This window comes from Sceloporus occidentalis, unplaced genomic scaffold (assembly GCF_023333645.1).
Source record: "Sceloporus occidentalis isolate IW3139 unplaced genomic scaffold, rSceOcc1.0.p SCAF_41, whole genome shotgun sequence".
NCBI lineage: Eukaryota > Metazoa > Chordata > Lepidosauria > Squamata > Phrynosomatidae > Sceloporus > Sceloporus occidentalis.
In genome coordinates, this window is record NW_028317021.1 from 2,054,536 (window position 1) to 2,075,793 (window position 21,258).

The window sequence follows — 21,258 nt, forward strand, 5'->3', positions numbered from 1 at the left end:
GTTTAATTTGTATATGATACAGTTAGATTGGCCATGATATGATATGATTAGATTAATTTAGGTAGGATAAAATTAGATTAATCCTGTCTAATCTAATCCTATCCTATCCAATATCCTATCCTGTCTAATCTAATCCTATCCTATCCTATCCAATATCATCCTATCTAATTACATTAAACCTAATCCAGTCCTGTCTTGGATTGGATTAGATTAGCTAGGATGGGATAGGAGCTTCCTTTTATCCATTTTTGTTTCCTTTAACTCTGGGCCAATTCACACAGACATGTACATCACTTGGTAACTCAGCACTGATAACTAAACCAAGCGTATCTCCATTGAATGAATATTACAGCGTTTGAATTAATATGTGGTAGAAAGTTTCAGGTATGACGATTACCCACTATAGAACATGACTATGTACTTAGCAACATTTATTCAGCATACACATCTGAAATTGCTGTTTGACATTCAGTGTGTATTCAGCATGCCTGTGTGAACCTGCCGTTTGACATGTCTGAGATACAAAACTTATTTGTAATTTTAAAAGCTTTGCAAATTAGAAGCCCTTCAGCACTCACCTATCCATCCCTCTCTATCCTCCCATCCCACTTAAATCTAAGTGATACATTTAAACTCAGTCCATCATAATCCAATTCATACAATCATATTTTAATTGCCCTACAGTAGACTTACAGTTGAAAGCTTGGTTTATCCAAATTACTGGAAACATGTTTATGAAGCCCTTTGGCACACATCACCATTGTTTCTAAGAACGCACCTCTCACTGCTTGCCATAACTGCTATTGACATTGTTTGTGGAATCCAAATGAAGAAAATGAGTGGTTCAGCTAGAAATGACAAGAACAAATGCAAAATACAAAGTGACCAATAAAATTTAGCAAGCTGCCAGGAGAGATAGGTGACCATTTATAATTTATAAATCCATGCTTTTTAACTTGCATATCCGATTTTGCCTATTGCTGATAAAGAATATTACTTTCACTGTCTTTCCCTTGAGCCAACATTCTGTTTTATCTCATTTTATCACTATTAAGATATCCTGAAAAGTCACAGAAAGCCAGGACAAAATGAAATCTTTTTAACCACCCCTACAATTCAGAAAGCGCTGGAATGAATAACAACCCTCTGTATTTTACATTTGACTTTTTTTTTTCTGACAGTGCTTGTATCATGATCCTGTTCTCTTTAAGATTCTTGGATTGAGATCCTGTATGGCTCTGCATAGCACAGTAGTTCCATATGCAGAACAGAGGCTGCAGCTGGACATTCAACAACCCCTGGACTCCTCTGGAGATGTGATATAATCATTCTGCATCTTACTACAAGGACATAGCCAGATATTTCTCCAGTCCCCCTCTGCTCTCCACCAGCCACTGATGGTCTTGTGGAAAGTCAGTCTGGGGAGGGCTTTGGTCATTGTGGAATACAAACATCTGCAATGACCAAAAAAAAGACATAAGCAAATCTAAGATAGATTTATGCCTGCAAATGCCACTAGCAAGATGCCCACCTCAATGTGATAACATAAAAGGGATAATATAATCCCAAATATGTTAGTAAACTGCTATTTTTTTAAATGTGGGATCTGCCCAACTGTACTCTTCTAAAAGGGCACTTTGGGTGCCTTTACTGTGTGCACAGAAGGAAGTTTTCTTCTTGCTGCTTTATCTCGGTATTTTCTGCATCTGCTAGATGCCCTTGATGTCTTTGTGGCAAGTAGAGAAAGGTGGGGGGGGGGAGTTCCAGCATGGAGGTGTAAATGGAGACAAAAATGTGCCAGAAAGTGGACTGGTGAACTATGAACAACACTAAAAACCTGACAGGCCTTTGTATCCCCTTGATATGGGAGGTTAAAATTCAAAATCCTCTGATTTGCAGAATATTGAGTAGCTGTGTTTCTTAAATACTGTTCACTGTGGCAAATAAGTATTCTCAACCAGCCAAGCAAAAGAAGCAGATCACTCCTTGGCAAAGCTAGTATAGTTAAGGAAGAATGTATATGATGACATGCTGTAGCTATCCATAATTGACTAGTGCTGTGATGATGCCCTTGGAATGATTTATACTCATTTTACATAAAAGTAACATTCCAAACTCTGTTATTTGGTTAAAGCAGATCTTTCATGATGTTTGGCTGGTGGAACTAAACCTGGAACATGGACCTCCAAGCCCATGTTCTGCACTTGCCAACCCAGCAATATCTGTGTTCAGGAAAATCTTTCCTTCATGATTTTTGGAACCTTCACCAAAGTCTTTTCCCCACATGCTACAATTCAGATAAAGACCTGACAGAAAACAAACAAACTAAATGCTGGTTGGCATCCCCTTTGAGACTTAAGTCTACAGGAATTAGAATTGGGCTAGTTCCATGCCATCCATATCCAGTAAAGGGATGCCATTATGTTACTTCATAGGAGGACTGGCGAAGTGACATATGCACAAGTAGACCAATGCACAACAGACTAGGGAGTGCCAATGTTCATCAGGACACTCTTGGCCATGTCCTGTTACACATCTTCACAATTCACTAACAGGGTTTCTTAGCACCTCTGCTATATACCTAAGTATATGTAATGTTACATAACGTAGCTATGATAGAGGATTCCAAGTGCCATCTGTAACCACATGTGGGAGTGAGTTTAGAAAGGGATATAGTTTGAGAAGGTTAAGAAAAACATGAATCGTGTCTTTTTAGATTGTAAGCCTGAGGGCAGGGAACCGCCTAATTGAAAGATTGTATGTACAGCGCTGTGTAAATTTACAGTGCTTTATAAATAAAGGTTAATAATAATAATAATAATAATAATAATAATAATAATAATAATATGGAAGAAACTGCACACAGGTTAAAGTGAGATGTTTTGTGGAGAGAAGAAAACCTATGCAATGGCAGTCCTACCCAAACTAAAATGCAGGGGTGCATGGTCAAAAGTCACATAATGTAGATCACTTAATCTTAACTTGCCATCCTGATACAGTCAGGTAGAACTTTATGGTTGAAGTATAAATTCTCACCTGTGTTACAGAAACAGGGGATGGTCATTGAATAAAAAGCGGTGCTAGAATGCCTCTTTATTCATGGGATAATCCTGGGATAACTGCAACATCGCGTAATGTCATGTGAAAATCTTAGCGTTATTGCACAGTATTGATGGGAGCATATCACTATGCTCCCATCTTTTTTGGTCGTGTGATAAAGTCCTAAGAATGCATGAGTAGTTGAACCAAAATTCTGGTTCCTGTTTTACCTCAGCCACAACCTCACGAGGTGGCCTTAGGCAAATCACACTTGCCTTCGTCTCATACCATTTTGCAATATGATTCATCTTCCTTCATTAATGAACAAGTGGCCAGGTTTTTTTTAATCTCAATGCAGATTAGTATAGAAAACGTAAAGACACTGGTATTTTATCAAACTTGTAATTGTATAAGTTGGTTATCTGTTCATTTTTAATTTCTATAGCGTATTTTTTCTGTGACCTCAATAAAATTGTTGTTGTTGTTGTAATAATAATAATAATAATAATAATAATGACTACTACTGCTATTTACATTTTGCAGTATGGGTAACATGTTTCCTTAAAGCACTAGTTTGAGGCTAGTGGAAAATATTATCTCACCTGCAAGGCTGGGTTTTATGGTATTAGCCTGATCCTAGAATGGATCTTACACAGACAAAATTAAGAATTTTTCAACTAACATCTGTTACAGTTTAGCTAGATAATCCATCAGTTCATGACTTACGCTCTTACTCCTTCATTAGATACTTGTCTAGATGTATTCTGCAAGCATATTTAAAACACTGGGCCTTTTGTTCTTATATCCACAGGTTCTACCCACCCACCCACCACACCTTTTGGACCTTCACCACATCACAGCAGCTTCCTGCCTACTAGCCACTTGGCAGGTAGGTGTAAGTAAAGCCTACCTTTCACATTTACCTAGATGCCTTCCTGTACATCAAAAAATGTTTTTTTTTACAAACATCTAGAAGCAGTGCCAGAGACTTCACCTCTGCTTAAATGACAATCCAATGCAAATTTATGGGTGTCATCAGAAAATACCCTATTTAGAGCAGAAATGGAGCAAAAACATCTCCTTAAAATTGTAAAGATTTTTTAGGCTGCCTTCGTATAAGCTTTTACTGAAGTGTTTGCTTTGTATTAAATCAGATTTATTTCCATTGGAAGACCCTCCAGTATTTCCAAGTATTCCCAAGTGTGAGTTCCTGGCCTCCCAAACAGAAGTAATTTGGCAGTGTGTCCTTTGTATTCCCTTAGTTATTGCCAGGCAGATGAAGCAAAACTCAATATTTAAGAGTCAGAAGAGACGAAAACAGGCATTATTCTTCCAAATGTACATGCAGACATGTATTATGGAGTCAATGAGATCACTTGTGCATTCTTATAGTTTCCATAGGGCTGATGGGAAATAAAAAATAAAACTACTACATAAACATGAGCCAGTGCCCAAGTGTTGTCACATCTTTCTATTCCACAGAATGTCCCCAGGAGACTTAATGAAAATTGGGATGAATACCTTGGGGATTCATGGGCTGCACATTGCTTTCAGAGCATGTGCTTTTCGCAAAGAATTGCCTTGGCAAAGAAAACAAAATGTCATTTTCTCACCTTCCAGGCAGGCAGGTGGCCCTGAGAAACTCAAAAGGAGGGCAATATAATAAAAACTTTTTACTGTGATTGGGCTATAGAAGTATACTGCCTCCAAATTAGAAATTTCCAGTTTTGACAAGTGGCCATCAGTAGACTCATTCTTCATTGGATTTGCCCTATTAGCATCCTGAGTATCTATCTTCATTTTTACATAACATTCTAGCTACATAATTCTAATGCTACCCAATTATGGTTTAGGGATGATCATGAGCTGGCAAATATTTATATCCAATAGTATATGTTTTTATAGGGTGGCTGCCACTCCCACCCTGTCAGTGAATAGGGTTTTATAAGTTAATGGGGGTACAGGTCATGGTGCTATTTGGAGCTAGTAATTCATTAAAAGACAAGTACACAATCTGACATGTTCTACCTATTTGTATTGCTAGAATAAACAGCATGATTTTACTAACCCTTTCCTTTCAGGTCAAAATATCCTTTGCAGAATTTTAGCTGTCCTCGGAACATGGAAGTTCCACAGGCAAAGAACAGAGTAAGAAGGTGGAAGATACAGCTAGAGAAAATAGGGGAAATACACCATTCAGAGAATGTGGTGTCCAATTAATGCAGAAATGCTTTGATATTCTGGATGGAAATTTGTAGGTTTGTCGCATATTTGTTTCCTGGTTGAGTCTGTACAGTGGGACTTAGCCCACACAATCCAAAACAGAGGGGTGAAGAAAAAGGATCAGCATATCAAAGGCCATTTTATACCCTCCTAAGTTTCTACACAGGCACCTTCTCCTGCCTGTTAGCCACCCCCCAAAATAAATAAAATACCACATTGGAAAGCAGTTTACGGCGTTTCATTTTGCTATTGTGATTTCAACAGTGGATCAAGTTTCAGCTCAGTAGCTGTGCCTGTCATTTTGGCTTTTTGGCTGTTAACTTTCAGCTTCCCTCTCTCCTGGCACGCACAGAGCTTAACACCTGTTTCATGGAGTAAGTGCTCAAATCCCTTCTCCATTTTTAACATGCTGGGAATATTCTGTGCAAAGAACCTTGCAGTGAGAAGGATCAGCTTAAAGTCTGGCCTAATCCTACTTGGATTCAGACCATTAAAAAGAAGAGGGGGAGGGGAGAAGGGGTGCATTTCATTCTCCAGCATTCTTGGCTAAATGCCGGCTAAAACCCTGTTTGCCTTTCCAGATCCATTTAGCAGGTCAAGCACCTTCAGCGGCCTTGGGAACTTAGGCAGCAATGCCTTTGGAGGATTAGGCAGTCATACTCTGAGTAAGTACTGGCTGGGTTACTGCAGACAAACCTCCTCTCCAAAGAAACCACATGCTCACATTGAAAGCAGCTGGTGGTAGTTTGTTTAAAACAAAGCAAAACTTTTTTATTTCCTATCCTCCATTCTCCTTTTTGAGAAGAAAAGCAAAACAAAACACTGCACCTAAGTGTTCCAGGTCTCTGTGGCAAGAGCTTTTCCATCATTTCTCTGCTCACCCACCAGCAGCCATGCTTCTGTTAGTTTTGCTTGGTTTCTAGAGAAAGTCGGCCCAATGGGAAACTCTTAGTAATTTTCCTGTGCCTGAGGTCCACTTTGCACAAGGCATGAGTTTGCTCTCAGGAGTAACCATCAGGTTGGAAGGTGCTTGAAAATATTATTTACACCTTATCATGTACATGGCTTCTTTTTGAGAGCTTATTTAAGCACTGTGAGGCCCGATCCAGCTGGGAAAGGAAGAAAAACAAAACAGGACAGTATATTGTAACATTTTCCCTAATTTTTATAAAGCTAAGCTAAAGATGCAAAACCCACCAATAGCACCAGTCATCTCTTTGGAAGCAGGAGAAAGCATAGAGAGCTAGACATGGACCTAATTCCACCTCTAGATCATCAAGACAACCAGATTCCACCTGGATTAGATTTTTCAGTGCTGTGAAGAACAAGGATAATGCTCATGTGAATCTGTTTCATGGTTTTGGAAAATAAACCATCATTATTCAATGACTTAAAAATAAACATATTGATGTAAACACCAAAAAAAAGTGATATCAATGTTGATAATCCATATACTTTTTCCAAGGCAAGCATATGGACAAGATAGTACAGCAATTACAGGAGCAAAGGAAAGGAACAATATAAAGCAAAGGACCCTGCCTTATATTAGATGACACCATTTGTCACTGTAGCTTAGTATTGACTACACTGACTAGCAGCAGTTTTCCAGGATTTCCTTCCCTAACACTACCTGAAAATGCTCGGGAGTGAATAGGAGACCTTTGGCGGCCAAAGCATGTGTTTCACCACTGACCTTACAGCCTTGCAAATGGCTAGTCTCACCATAACCTGTTAATTTTATGTAGTGACAGGACCATTTGAAAATAAACACATTACAAGTACTAATCATTGCAGCCAAGCCAACGCAAAAATTACACTGAGCAAGCTGTAGTAGCACCTCAGTGGTGAAACACCCTCCCAAGGGAATGTGGGCTCTGGCTCAGTAATGACTGAGCTTTTGACAGGAGAGCAAAATTGTATTCTTCGTTAAGGCCTTCAGCTTTTCAAACTGTTTGTAGTCTGTTTTTAAGGCATGCTTTGTTTCTGTTGTGTTTTTATATTTGAGGAGGCTGGTGGATTTATGAGTATTTTTAGAAAGCATAATTAACTTAATAAAACCTAGAGATGGGTACAGATATGGTTCCTATTTTATATGCTTGTGGCTGTCCTGTTTGTGATGGGCACAGATACTGTTGTCCCTTTCTTCCATGTTTGTGGCTGCCTCTGCTGCTGCACCTTCCAAAAACAGACTTCATCTTCAAAGGTAGTAGAATCATAGAGTTGGAAGAAACCCCAAGGGCCATCCAGTCCAACCCCCCTGCCATACAGGAATTCCCAATCAAAGCATCCCCCACAGATGGCCATCCAGCTTCTGCTTAAACATCTCCAAGGAAGGAGATTCCACCACTCTGAGGAAAGAGTGTGTTCCACTGGCAGAGGCGAACAGCCCTTACTGTCAGATAGATCCTCCTAATGTTTAGGCGGAATCACTTTTCCTGGAGCTTCCATCCATTGTTCCATGCTCTAGTCTCTGGAGCAGCAGAAAACAAGCTTGCTCCATCCTCAATGTGTAGCGCAAGAAACAAAGTTTCATCAATGAGTCTGATGAGGCTTTCTGGGAAGACAGCCTGCTAGAACCAGGCTTGTTGCATTCAAATAAACCCTCACAAAAATTTTGCAGATGCTTTGGAAGGAAGTTAGTATTAAATAAAGGAACACTGCATAATAATAATAATAATAATAATAATAATAATAATAATAATAATAATAAATATTTATTTATATCCTGCCCCATCCGATTGAGGATCGAGGCAGGTAACAACAAAGCAAATACAATATACAACAATAAAAACAACAAGCCCCACAAAACCCTGACCCAACCCTCCCTCCCAACTATAAAATTAAACAGTAAAAAAAAATGTTTAAAAAGTACAAACAATACATCAAAGTTAAAAACAAATCACACCTAAGAAAAACAATAAAAGGAGGGGGATTCAGTTGGTTCTGGACATTATCAATCGGGGAAGGCCTGCTGGAAGAGAAAGGTTTTTGTTGCCTTTTTAAAAGCCTTGAGTGAGAATAACTGGTGAATCTCTTCCGGCAGGTCATTCCAAGTTTTTGGAGCGGTGACAGAGAAGGACCTCCGGGAGGTCACCGCCAGTCTGGTCTTTCTAGATTGTAAAAGGTTTTTCCCAGAGGATCGGAGTGTGCGGGAGGATTGTATGCGAGGAGGTGTTCCTTCAAGTAGACTGGACCCAGCCATGTAGGGCATTATAGATGATAACCAACACCTTGTACTGTGCCCGGAAGCTAATAGGCAGCCAATGTAGTGATTTTAAAATAGGTGTAATATGGTCGAACTTGGATTTTCCAGCGACCAGTCTGGCTGCCATGTTGTCTCTGGAACTGCATACAAGAATCAGTGGGGATTTTGACTCTGTGTGGTATCAGAGAAAAATAATGGAACACAGGATTTTCAGTTGTTTATCTTGAAAGGCCTGGAAAGTGGCACACTTTTAAATACACCCACATCCCTCCATTCATTGAGGAAGTTGTTGTCAACATTGTGAAGAGCAACTCATTAAGGTGACATTTTCCTTAAGAGTACATGCTACATGCATAACACCTGTGAGTAGCATTTGTAGGGAAAAAACATGTTATGGCTCGTGCTGCAGAAATAATGCAGTTTGACAGTGCCTTTAACTACCATGCCCCAATGCTATGGAATTCTGGGATTTGTATTTAGTAAGATACTTAACCTCTCTCAGAGAGCTCTGGTGCCACAACAAACTACAAATCCCACAATTCTATATTATTGAGCCAGGGCAGTTAAAGTGGTGTCAAACTAGATTATTCCTGTAGTATGGATGGAGTCCTAGTCAGAGCTGCTTCACATTAGTTACTATCTGTGGCAGTGACAACTTTGCTGATTTAGTCAAGGTTATCATGCCAGGGAAACTGGGAGTCCTCTCTTCTGTTCAGAGCAAATAGCCTCATTACTTCCACAATGTAATGTAGACTTTTTTTGTGCAGAGGCTTTAAATGGCTGCTGTTTCATACCTGAGCTATCAGAGCCATCCTGTTATTACTCTTTGTAAGTGTCCTTTTCTCTTGCTCTTTTCTCTCTCTCTTCAGCTTGAACAGTTAACTGTGCTGGTAATTGGCATCTCTGCAGAACTGTCCCAAATGAGAGGAAGTCTTTTCTTCAATGGTGGGGGAAACAGAGAAGTAACTGACTCTTCCCTTTCCTTCTGGTTCTAGGTCACAATAGCATTTTTGCTCACAAAGAAGGACCCAGTGTCCAAAGCTTCAACAACCCACATGAGCCATGGAACAGACTCCACAGGACCCCGCCATCCTTCCCAACGCCTCCTCAGTGGCCCAAGCCTGGTGACTCTGAGCGGAGCTCCTCCATGACAAATCACGACAGAGACCGTGAATCAGAAAAGCGGGATCTTTCCAGCAAAGAAGACAGAGACAAGGAGAGGTGAGAAGGGTCACATACTGCAGGCAGAGTCAACTGTCCAGAATAGAATATATGTAACACTTTACAGGTACTAAGTAAATCTGCCTTAGTGACCTCATTTTACATAATTCAGTGAGTATCCAGTGAGTGAGCTTTCTAAGAATTGAAGAATTTAGGATTGTATAGGAAGAGGTAGAGTGTTAGTGGCCGGTTTACGTGTCACAAACCACGGGGAATTGCCAAAAGAAGAAGTTGTTAATAATAAGAAAAAACAGAAGAAGTTAATAACATATGGCTATCCAAATGTTACTGCACTGCAGTTCCTATTAGCCCTCACCAGCAGAGCCAGTGATGAGGGATGATGAGAGCTGCAATCCAGAAACACATGGGAGGCAACAAAGTGCCCACTTTGATGGACAAAGTGCCCTTCCTCGTTGAGGTGTTTTCTATGCCACCCTAATCATTTTTTTTAAGAAACTGAAGTGGAAATATAAATATTGTCCAGTTTATGTGGTAAGGTGCTGTATGTCAATAGCTAACCATGTGACAGCATACTTTTAAAATAGCCTAATTCCACAGCCCTCTACAGTGGAAGCTGGCCTTTAGAGAGGAAGGAAAGAAAGGGAGGGTAGGAGTAGGACTTGGGAAGGGGATTAAGTCCAGCAAATGTTGACTGCTCCTCCTTTCCTCAAAGGCCAGAGCAATGGCAGTTGTTCCTAGGATCCCCCACTGATGCTGCAGCCAACATTCTTGCCTTAGGTTTTGGGGGATTGTACTGTCAAGGAGAGGCCAGACACCCTATATGGTTTCTGTGCTTTTATTACACTTCACTCTCTGATTTTTAACTGCTGACCAAAATGTTTCACTCAAGGAATTTACAGTTCCATACTTTAAAATGCTGAATTCTCTGAGGTGTGGTGTTCACAACTTTAGACTACAAACTCTGTCTGCTAAATGTTTATAATAGGAGATTTGTGAATTCCTAGACCTCCATACTTCCAGATGGGAGAAGAAGGGAAATCATGACTTGATTCCATGTACAGAGATGAGTTAAATTGAGCTGTCCTTTTTAAAAAATAACCTTTATAACCTTTATAAAGTTCCTCCTGATCTTACAATATCATAATGGAGATGGAGTCAGCAGTGTGAAAGAAAATGCTTGGAAAAACCCAAAATACTGCTATTGAATTAAATTATACAGAGCAAGTGAATGTTTATTTGGCATTCTTTTCACAATTTTTTCTAATCATAGTCATTGAAATTCCTTAACGGATATATTTGTAATGTTTCTGTTTGTCAACCATGTGCTTGCTCACCATTCAGTCCTGTTATTATGTTTAGAGCCATACAAGACGGGTTGCCAACATGATAATCTGTTGCCAGTCTGAGTATGGTTGGTTGGGAAACTTTCAGAAGCTTAAACCACAGTAAAAAGTGGCTAGACAAAGTAGTAAGAGAATGTTGAAGTGTAGGTGAGGGATTCCAGGCTCTGACTGACAACTGAAGATTAAATCTGTACAAAGCTGCATACAAAACTGATTTTTACATGTTAGTCATGAAACATTCAGCATTTATCATTTTCAACTGGTGTGAAAGAGTTAAAGAAGAAGAATATATCTGTGTTTCTGCAGTAGGGAGCGATGATTAAAGGACTGGTAACATTTATCAAATCATCGCAGTATTGCTAACAGTATAGAACAAGAATACAAATCTGTTACGAACAACAGAAGAATATTCACAATATATTTTATTTTTCCCTCAGAGATCTTCTGGAAAAAAATAGACATTCAACTAGATCCTCCCCAGCGTCAGCTCCAGTGACTCACCAGATCAGCAACCTCATTCGCAGCAACAGCCAAACCTCCAATGATCCCACAAGGCAAGTTGGCCTCAGTGACAGAGAAAGGTCTAAAGAGAGTGAGAGAGAGAGGGAGATTCCTGACCGGCTGAGGGATCCTCCTCCAGTTGTGGAGCACAAGATCAAAGAAAGTCGATCTCCAGTAAAGGAACCACCAAGCCATGAAAAAAGATCTACAGAAGACAACACAAAGCCAGTAATCCAGTCTGTATCACCCTACAGCAAACCTGCACTGAGCGAGAATTTAAAACTCAGTAATCTAATGAACAAGGACATTGAAAGAAAGCCAGAGCTTCCAACAGACCTTCAGAAGATTAAAAATGACATCAAGGTCAAAGAGGAGTGTAAAGAGGATGGTGATGTCTTAGTTGTGAGCTCAGAACCTTCACAACATTCCAGAACTGTTGAGCACCCACCGCCACCTTCTTTGCACGGGTTACCACTGTCCCATACCATGGCAGCTACAATGCCCATCTCCATGAGCAGTGTCCACCAGATGAACAACATGAATGTCCTGGATCGTAGTAGAATGATGACCCCTTTAATGGGCATGAATTCATTGTCTGGAAGGGAGAGACTGCCCCATCCTGGATTTTCCTGGGACACAGTGAGGGACCCATTACGAGATGCCTATCGGAGCTTAGACCTCCATCGTCGAATGGACTTCCAGCTCAGAACAGATCCCATTCATAGGTTCCCCACCACATCTGGGTTTTATGACCATGAGCGCTCTTACCGGGATAGAGAACCCCACGACTATAACCATGAGAATCTTCTGGAAGCGCGGCGTGAGCAGGAACGGCTTAGGCAAGCAGAGGAGAGGGAGAGGTTGCACTTACGGGAAGAGCTTGAGCGTGCCAGGATGCATCACTTGCACTCGTCTCCTATTGAAAGCCACCTGGCACATGTGCCGTCCTTCATGCCTCATCTCAGTGGGATGCATTATCCCAGACTCAGTCCCTCTGCTGCCATGCACAATGGGATTTTGAATAGGAACCCACCCACAGCTGCTCTGAGTGCCCCACCCCCTTTGGTACCAGCAAGTACGACAAGACCTTCCTCCCCCCGTCGGACTACCCCACTGACCAGCGAGTCAAGAGACTATTCTCCTTCTAGAAACCCCAAAGAAGTAGAGGCACGATAGTCCCTGTCCAGCAAACAGAATGGATTTCAAAACTCACCTGTAAATACAAGAGGAAGGTTGTGGCAGAGGGGAGGAAACTTTTAAAAATGCACTGCTGTAAACTTTTTTTAAACTGTATAATTTGTAGAAATTAAGCACAGTTCCATAATAATTTGGGGTTGAGGGGGGGAGGAAGGTCATAGGTTGTAAACCTTCCAACCAGATGGTTGCTGAAAATTGAAATTTAATATATAGGTCTTGATTTTGTTTTGGTTTTGCTTCTGTGCTGATATAAAATATTACCAAGTTTGTACATTTTCCCCCAAATAGGAGAAACATTTTTAATGAATTTGTATTTTTTTTAACTTTATGATCTTTATTCACACAAAAAAGGTTTTTCTTTTTAGTTTGAATTTAGTGGCCTCTTATCCTCAAGTAAAAACAAAACACATCCAGGGTTTCTTAAAATATTATTTATGGAAATACACTAGTTTCGTACAGTCCACTGTGAGGTTCCTGAACTGAGGCCATTCACTTCACTTGGTATTTTGGAACTGAAGTTACAGATATATATTAAAAATAATAATTATTATTATAATTATAATGTACAAAACTGTTGGGGTTTTGCCTTATATTATGGAGAGATGAGATTTTTTTTCCCGACTTCTTGTTTTAAACAAAAAAGAAAACAATATGTAAATATTCTGTTAATATAAATGTACACCAATATTGAATTCTTAACATAGGTAGACTTTATAAAAAATGGTTTCTAGAACCCCTCTCTGGTTATTTGTTAACATTATTCCAATTCATCCTTGTCACTGTCTGGATAAACGACGGCACACTTTAAAAACCCAGCTAATTGTGGCATATATCCTTCAACTATGCAAAAGAATTTGGAGGCAGGTCCTCACTAATGCGGGAGCAGGGGGCTAGGAAAGAAATCATGTACAAAACAAATCCAGCCCCACAAAAATTCTGCCCAAAGCATCCAACAAACATGCAGCTTTGTAGTAGGGATGGCAATAGTTACATTGAAAGGAACGTTTATGTTACACACACTCAAATACCAACTCTACCATTATTATTTTTTTTCCAATTTTGTTTGGAAAATTGAATACAGTATTCACAATCAGGCTAAAATAAAAGCAGCTACAGATAGAAGCCAGATGGGACCGATCCAGTAGTATGCCATAGATTCCACGTTTTCCCATTCCCATCCCTGTGTCTACACTTTTTCTGCTGTGGCAAGACACATGAACAAACCAGGACTTTTCTCCCTTGTGTTCACTGCACAGTCTTCTTATTGGAATTAATATATTAGAGCGTTAAAGAGTGCAAAAACAAAAGTCAAATGGTTAATTTAAAAAACTGATATGTTTTCTGTAGTCTGCAATGACCTACTCAGTTGTTTGCTTTGGTGTGAGTTCATGCCTTGAAGTTTGTTTTTTGGGCACCACCTTGATAACAATGACTTCAGATATATGAGTTTTGTTATGCCTCAGCCAAATGGAATATGTGCAGAGACTTTTTTTAAAAAGCGACAGTCCTTCAAAATTAGCTGTTTGGTGGAGAAAGTGGAACCAGGGATGGGAAAGGAGTTTAGGCCTTCTGCTCTTGACCCCCAGATTGCCAAGAAATGTAACTTTTTGAAAAGGTCTGTGTGCACAAACCAAAGTTGCTGCATCCACTATGTTAGGGATCCACTTGCAAAAACCACCTTCTCTATGTGCGGTGCCCCTAGCTTGTTTTTTTTTTCTGGGAGGCAGGGGCAGGCAACCATGTTCCCCTGTATCCTCTCCCACTTTTTTGGCCTACAGTATTCATGTTTTATATTATTCTGGGTTTCTGCTTTCCAGTTAACTCAAACACCTGCTGATATTTTCTTTCCTTGACTGACTGTATTTTCCCCGCCATCCTTCTCTCTGCATCCCCTGTAATTTTAAACATTTGGTTTCTTTGTAGATCATTGAAGATAAATACAGCATTGATTTTGGATGAAAAAAGGTAGTTAAGTGTTCATGTGTCAGATCTAGTCAGAGCTACTGCCGGGAGGGAGAAGGGAGAGTAAATGGTTATTGATAAACGTGCTCAGCCTATTAACGCTGCTAGACCTTTGGCAAATTTCGATCATTAAAGAGTCGTGCAGTTCAGCTGGGAGTTTTCTCTTTTCTGCATGCAGCTTGCCTAGTACAAGACTGGTCTTGGCCCACGTTGCACACATCACTGGAACAGCCTCAGAAGCTGGGCTTTAGGGTGAAGTATGACAACCTGTACCGGGCACTGCATAATTTTCATAAGATGGGTAAACAAAATTGTGCAATTGTGTAACTCCCATCTTCTACTTGCTTCTCTCACCAGACAAACGCAAAGTTCTCACCGATAACCAACTTTATAGAGAGCTAGTTTCAAGGAGGAGTAGATGGCACTACCCTCTTTCTGAAAGCAAATTCTTTTGCCAGAGACAGCTGATTCCTGCTAAACACTTGCCTTTTCATTTACAACTGAAATAATGAGAACAGATTTGGCCCAGTTGCTGTCCCCTGACATCTAACAATAGCTGATTCAGAGCCATCGCCATGTTCATCTGAAATATAAGTTTACAAAGGGATCTTGTAGCACCTTTGAGACTGAGTGAAAGGAGTTGCAGCATAAGCTTTTGCTCAGTCTCAGTGGTGCTACAAGATCTATTTGCATACTAATAGCCACCTCTATTATACAGTTGTATCCAAAGTCTTCATATTAGTGGGTCAGGGAGGATTGATCTATCTACCCTGCAATGCCTCACTTGTCCAGTGATGTGGACTAATTGGGAGGGGCCAAGAGGATGACTAAATAATATGAATTCATTGTGAACCAACTCACATTATGCTCCTCCACCTTTTTGACAGTTCTGAGCACAGGCATTTACTCTGTGTTGCCTTCATTGCCTTCTGTGAAAAGTGAGGTCCTCTCAACTCTTCAACAGGGTCCTCTCAAAAGAGAATTTGTGCAGGCCATGCAGTTCTCCATCTAGAGTCTGCTGTGTATTTTTGCCCAAGAAATCCTAAAGGAAATCAGAGAACTTCAAAGGCCATTGCCCCTACTGAGTTCACAACCCCATAAAGCTGCCACAATCAATATTTTATCAGGAGTACGCTGTTTCTAGTAATACTGTATTACAAGGAAGAGTGGACTGGAGGGGGGGAGTGGAACTGGAAACTGCAAGATGAAATTACAGACATCTATTTCAGAACATAAAGGAAAAACTAACAGAGGTTTGGAGCTTTAACTGATGGGAGAGCAGAAAAGAGAGGGTAGCAAGCATTTTTAAATGAAAAATGAATAACAGCTACACGTTTATTTTCTGCTATTTCTGGCATCTGCAGTTTAAAGAGCACTTAAATGCAGTATCTGGAATCCTCTGTCATGGTGTATGTTACGTAACTTTACATACTTAGTTACGTGGCAGAAGTGGAAAGAAATTGGGAAGATGTGTAATGCGACGCCAGCAAGTGGGTCCTGATCTGCACTGGCACTCCCTAGTTGGTGTCCCAAATGCACAAAGGGACTGCTGCACATCCGGCCTGTTGTGCTTTGGTCACTTTGCTGGCCCCCCTATGTAGTCCAGTAACAGCAGCCCTTTACAGGATACGGCGCTTGCAGAACTGCCCAATTCTAATTCTGGTAGGGGAAAATTCATTGACAAAGACCTAAGTCCTGACAGGATTCTGGCCAATCTGTGCAGACTGCCTGAGAGATATTTCACATGCATTTGCATAGCTGAGTGCAAGGTTTCCTGCAAAAGGCTTTACAATATTTATGCAGCAAAAGTCAACAGGTGGGGGGTTTATACTTGCAATGGGGCCTTCTCAGAGTCACGTTTTCATGGAAACACCATTGCAAGTCTTCCTGACTAGTTTATGGACCTTGAACCAACTACAGAGAAATTTGTTCTGAGTGGTAAGAAACTAGTCTAATGGGACACTATCCCCGCATCTGGCTAATGATTTTTAGCTTCTTCCTAGTAGCATTCACTTTACCATCTGACTGAATCTTTACTGGATTTTCAGTGCCTTCTTCAGCTACAAGCTCCAGGCACCGGAGTCAGTTTGCCGAGTCAGTGACCTTGCCGCCTCTCAAGCACAACGGTTACCACTGGGTCTATTTGACAGAGCAAGGAGAGGCCGGGAGAGCAGTCAGTCCTGGTTGATCCTTCAACCCTGTGGCAGTATTGCACCAACTGGCCTCTGCAGCTTATGCAGCTGTTGGCACAACACCCCAAGAAAGGCAAAGGAAGAAATTGTTTTCCAGCTAAACGTAGTGACTTGGATAGCCACACAGTGGGGGGAGACTTTTGTATGTTCTCCCCAAACCTTGCCACACAGAAAACATGATCCCATGTGGTTGTTTTTGTCTCCCTTTACTGGCTGAAGCATTTGATCTTTTGGAACAGGAGGTGACAGGGAAGAGCTGGCTTTTCCCCAGTCCCCTGGGAGCTCTGTTACTCTGGTGGTGAGCAACTGGCATCCTGACAAGTGTCACAAGGATTATGAGTCAAGCAAGATGCAGCTCCTGAAGAACATGCCCCCAGCTTGACTGTCAACACCCTGGATTTATATATGTAATTCTTTTTTCAAGCCAAGACAAAGAACAGAGGCAACAGCAAATTAAAAAAAAAACCTCAGTACTTGCTATCTGGAGAGGAAGAAAGTAATAATGGAGATGTACGCATCCTTCGGGGGAGGCAGTTACGCTCCAAATTTCATGTCAGCCTCATGTGTTTTACTACAGGCATGTACTACACTAAATGTTGAATGCCAAGTGGGTGCAACTGTATTTTAACAACTGGAGGAGGGAAGAGTTACACACATGGGATTTGAAGAGTGGAGGAACCTCAGTGCAGAGGACTGTTGACATGCAACTCTTAAACTGAAGCTGAACCACACATGCATATAAACCTTGGTCAGATTCCTCTGTCACAGTGTATGGTACGTAACTTTATAGACACTTAACTACAGAGCAGACCGTGTTAGTGAATTTCAAGGATGCATAACGGGACACTGGCCAGTGTGTCCTCATGACGCAGTGTGCCCTCACGCTTCCTAGTCAGTGTTCTGATGCACAATAGGACTCATGCACAACAGTTGTGTATCAGTCACTCTGCCAGCTCCCCTTCATAGTTATCATAACAGCAGCACTGTGTTAATAAGAATGTTGCAGGACTGCCCAGTTCTGACTCCTGCAGGTGTGAGTCTGCTTACAGAAAGGATTCTGACCCTTGTGCATAGGCCCATGGGAACCTGTACAGTTGGCCCTCCTTATCCATGAATTTTTATCCAGGGATTCAAGTATCCACGGCTTAAAAATATTTTTAAAATGTGCAAAATCCAAATAGCAAACCTTGATTTTGCCATTTTATAGAAGAGACACCATTTTGCTATGCCATTGTATTTAATGGGACTTGAGCATCCATGGATTTTGTTATCCACGGGGGGGCCTGGAACCAAACCCTAGTGGATAACAAGGGCCCACTGTATTTTAAAATAAACCACAGCAACAACAATAGAATTGTACTGTCAGAGCGAGGGTAGACAGTTGGCCCTCCACATTCGTGGGTTTAATGTAGAAAAAAGCCCAGGGATGGAGCAGCCTGGAAGGGCACACGCACTACTCCTCCTCAGCTTTTCCTGTATTCATGGTTTTTCCACTCATGGGGGTCTTGCACATTTAACCCCTGTGAATGTGGAGGGCAGACTGCGCATTTGCAGGGAAATTTTGATGCCAGAAATAATTCTAAGATGTAATCCTTCACCGAGAGCCTCAAATGACAGTCTCAGGAACTCAGCAACACACGGTTTATCTGCATGGCTAAAACAGACCTTCCTCAATGGCTAGAGAAAGAAATGACCTCTTGGCATCTTAAATCCATATCTAACATTTTGCTTCTGTATCAGACTGTCACCCAGCAAGCATACAATCGGTCACACATGAAAAAAGTCATTAAGTGTATACTCACCTTCCCTGACAGACAAGCTTCCAGATCAACACCCACAAACTGCCAGACTCAAGAAAGAGGGGTCTGTACCTTTGCATTCCTACGAATGAACTGGTTTAACTGGCTGCCAAACAAGACAACCAACAAACCTACCCAATTACAAGACAACAGTCAACCCTAACCAGTACAGTATCATCCAAAATCCCCAAAACAGTGATACTTTAGAAGCTCCACTGGCTTCTTCATCAGACTAAGGTGCTAAAACTGATGCAGGAGAAAGACAGACAGACAGACAAACAGAAAGTAAGCAACCAACAAAAACATTTCAGTGATGAAATCACCACAAACATGGCACAGCGAAGGCACAGCTGTGTAATCCATTCCCTTTGGTTCTGGTTTTGTTTTGACTTTTTGGTTTGTTTTTTTTTAAGGGTTATATGGTTGGAAATACATACTGCCACAAAGTCAGAGAGGAAGCAGTGGAAACAAATGCTGACACATCTCACTTCCCACACCGTTCACAATGTGATAAGAAGAAGCAGGTTCATCCTGTCAGATTCATCCTCCCCACTCTTTACCAATCCAGCTCCAAAGAGAGAGAATTTGTTGAGCCGTTCTCTCCTATCAGGAAAGCTCTATTGGGGTTTCTGTAGCTTGTTAGCATCCCTGCTGATCATGGCTGCATCCACACTGCAGAAATAATCTGGTTTGGCACCACTTTAACTGTCATGGCACAATGCTATGAAATTTTGGAAAGTGTAGTCTGTTCCAGCACCAGAGTGGAACTGCATATACAAAGTGGCAAAGGTTCAAGTTTACCTTATCTCATGGCAAGGTAGGTAACTAGCAGCAATAATTATTCTACACAATTCTACTGAAGGTACAGGTCAGTATACAACACAATCCTATGTTTTACCTGTACATATAAGGTGTGTCTGTAGTTCTTAAAATTCTGCCCATACAAAGATACAAAGCTTCATGCTTTTCTATTTCTGTAAGGTGCGTGGTATAGAGAAGCGTTGGACTATGACTCTGGAAAGCAGGGTCTCCACTCAGCCATGAAAAACCACTGGATGACCCTGGGCAAGTCACACTCTCTCAGCCTCCAAGGCAACCCCCTCTGAAGAAACCTGCCAAGAAAACCCTTAAAGCAAACACCTGAGAGTCACTATAAGTTGGAAACAATTAGAAGGCAGATAACACCACACCGTTTCTACTTTTCAACTAAATCCATTCCTGACACAGCGTCACTTTAAAAAAACAACATAATGGTAACCTTTACAACCAAAAAAACAGCAGAATAACATGAAACAAAAAATAAATATTCAAAAACACCAACAAAAATGACTGATGTGTCAATAAAGATTTTCGTAAATACAGTCTTTATTATCTGGTACTGTACCACATTGCCTGTAAAGCCTCCCAAAATGGGGTTATCCCAGGCCCATTGCTTTATCAAGCCACCTGCAGAGTCTGGTACATCTAGTACCAGAGCACAGCATGTACTTTATAGTAACTACTACTCATAAATAATAATAATAAAAAGTTTATTTATGTTTCCCCGCCTCTCCCAATTGGATCGAAGCGGGGTTACAGACTAATAAAATCACAGTACTCTAACCAATTATAAAGATTAGATCCAACATATTAACTAATGGTTAAGAATAACCATACAATACACAACACAGTACAATCGGCAAATAAGCAGCATCTCATTCAGGGGCATGTCAGTCATTATCTTATAACTTATCTGGATATGCTTGGTGAAATAGTTCGGTTTTCACTGCTTTCCTGAATATCTCTAGTGAGAGCGCCAATCGGACGTCCTCAGGAAGGCTGTTCCACAGTCTCGGAGCCCTTATTGAAAAGGCTCTTTGTGAAGTGGAAGCATATTTGGGATTCGTAGTTTCCAATAATTTCTTGCCCGATGTTCTAAGGGTGTGGGGTGGATTGTATGGGGAGAGGCGGTCCCACAAGTAACTCGGACCAGAGCCATACTCATGCTTCCAAATGTCTTGCCACTTCAAAAATGCCAACCACACACATTCAACATAGGTGTCATTCTAGTTCCCACCCCATGCACAGGAATACCCCACACCACCTTCAATCTCCAATACCCATCCCCACAAGGTAGCCCCGAAATATATCATGAAAGCTACCTGGTGAAGGCTACCTGCCAAGGCATCCAAAGCCACCTCTGGCCCTTAACCAAGTCTGAGACCAAAATGAAATGCACAGATATAAGATGGGGACAACAGTTTGAGAACTTTTGATAGACCACAAGTTGAACATGAGTCAACAGTGTGATGGAACAGCTAAAAAAGCCAATGCAATTCTAGGCTGCATCAATAGAAGTATAGTATCTAGATCAGTGGTTCTCAACCTTCTTAATGCTGCAACTCTTTGTGGTGACCCCCAACCATAAAATTATTTTCTAAGACCATTGGAAATATGTGTTTTCTGATGGTCGTAGGTGACCCCTGTTTAGGGGTCACAACCCACAGGTTGAGAACCACTGGTCTAGTAGCAATGCCACTCTGACTAGATGGCCCTTGGGGTCTCTTCCAACTCTATGATTCTATAAAATATTTCATCCAAGAACCCCTGGAGCTGGAAGGCCATAACACATTCTA

General features: G+C 41.0%; 1 protein-coding gene across 14 annotated transcripts in view; it reads left to right on the forward strand.

Annotated features, from left to right (window-relative positions):
- The window catches only part of FBRSL1 (fibrosin like 1), a 1,004,090-nt gene extending 989,289 nt beyond the window's left edge, over window positions 1-14,801 (forward strand). For 7 of the 14 annotated variants that reach the window (XM_089489878.1, XM_089489883.1, XM_089489881.1 and 4 more), the window contains 4 exons: window positions 3,851-3,934; window positions 5,844-5,927; window positions 9,463-9,688; window positions 11,430-14,801. In XM_089489878.1, coding sequence (XP_089346004.1) covers window positions 3,851-3,934; window positions 5,844-5,927; window positions 9,463-9,688; window positions 11,430-12,669 — 1,634 coding nt within the window. In that variant the 3' untranslated portion in view covers window positions 12,670-14,801. The remainder of the gene's footprint in view (window positions 1-3,850; window positions 3,935-5,843; window positions 5,928-9,462; window positions 9,689-11,429) is intronic. The other 7 variants (XM_089489880.1, XM_089489885.1, XM_089489886.1 and 4 more) reach the window with 4 other exon arrangements.
- Window positions 14,802-21,258: the final 6,457 nt, after the last annotated feature.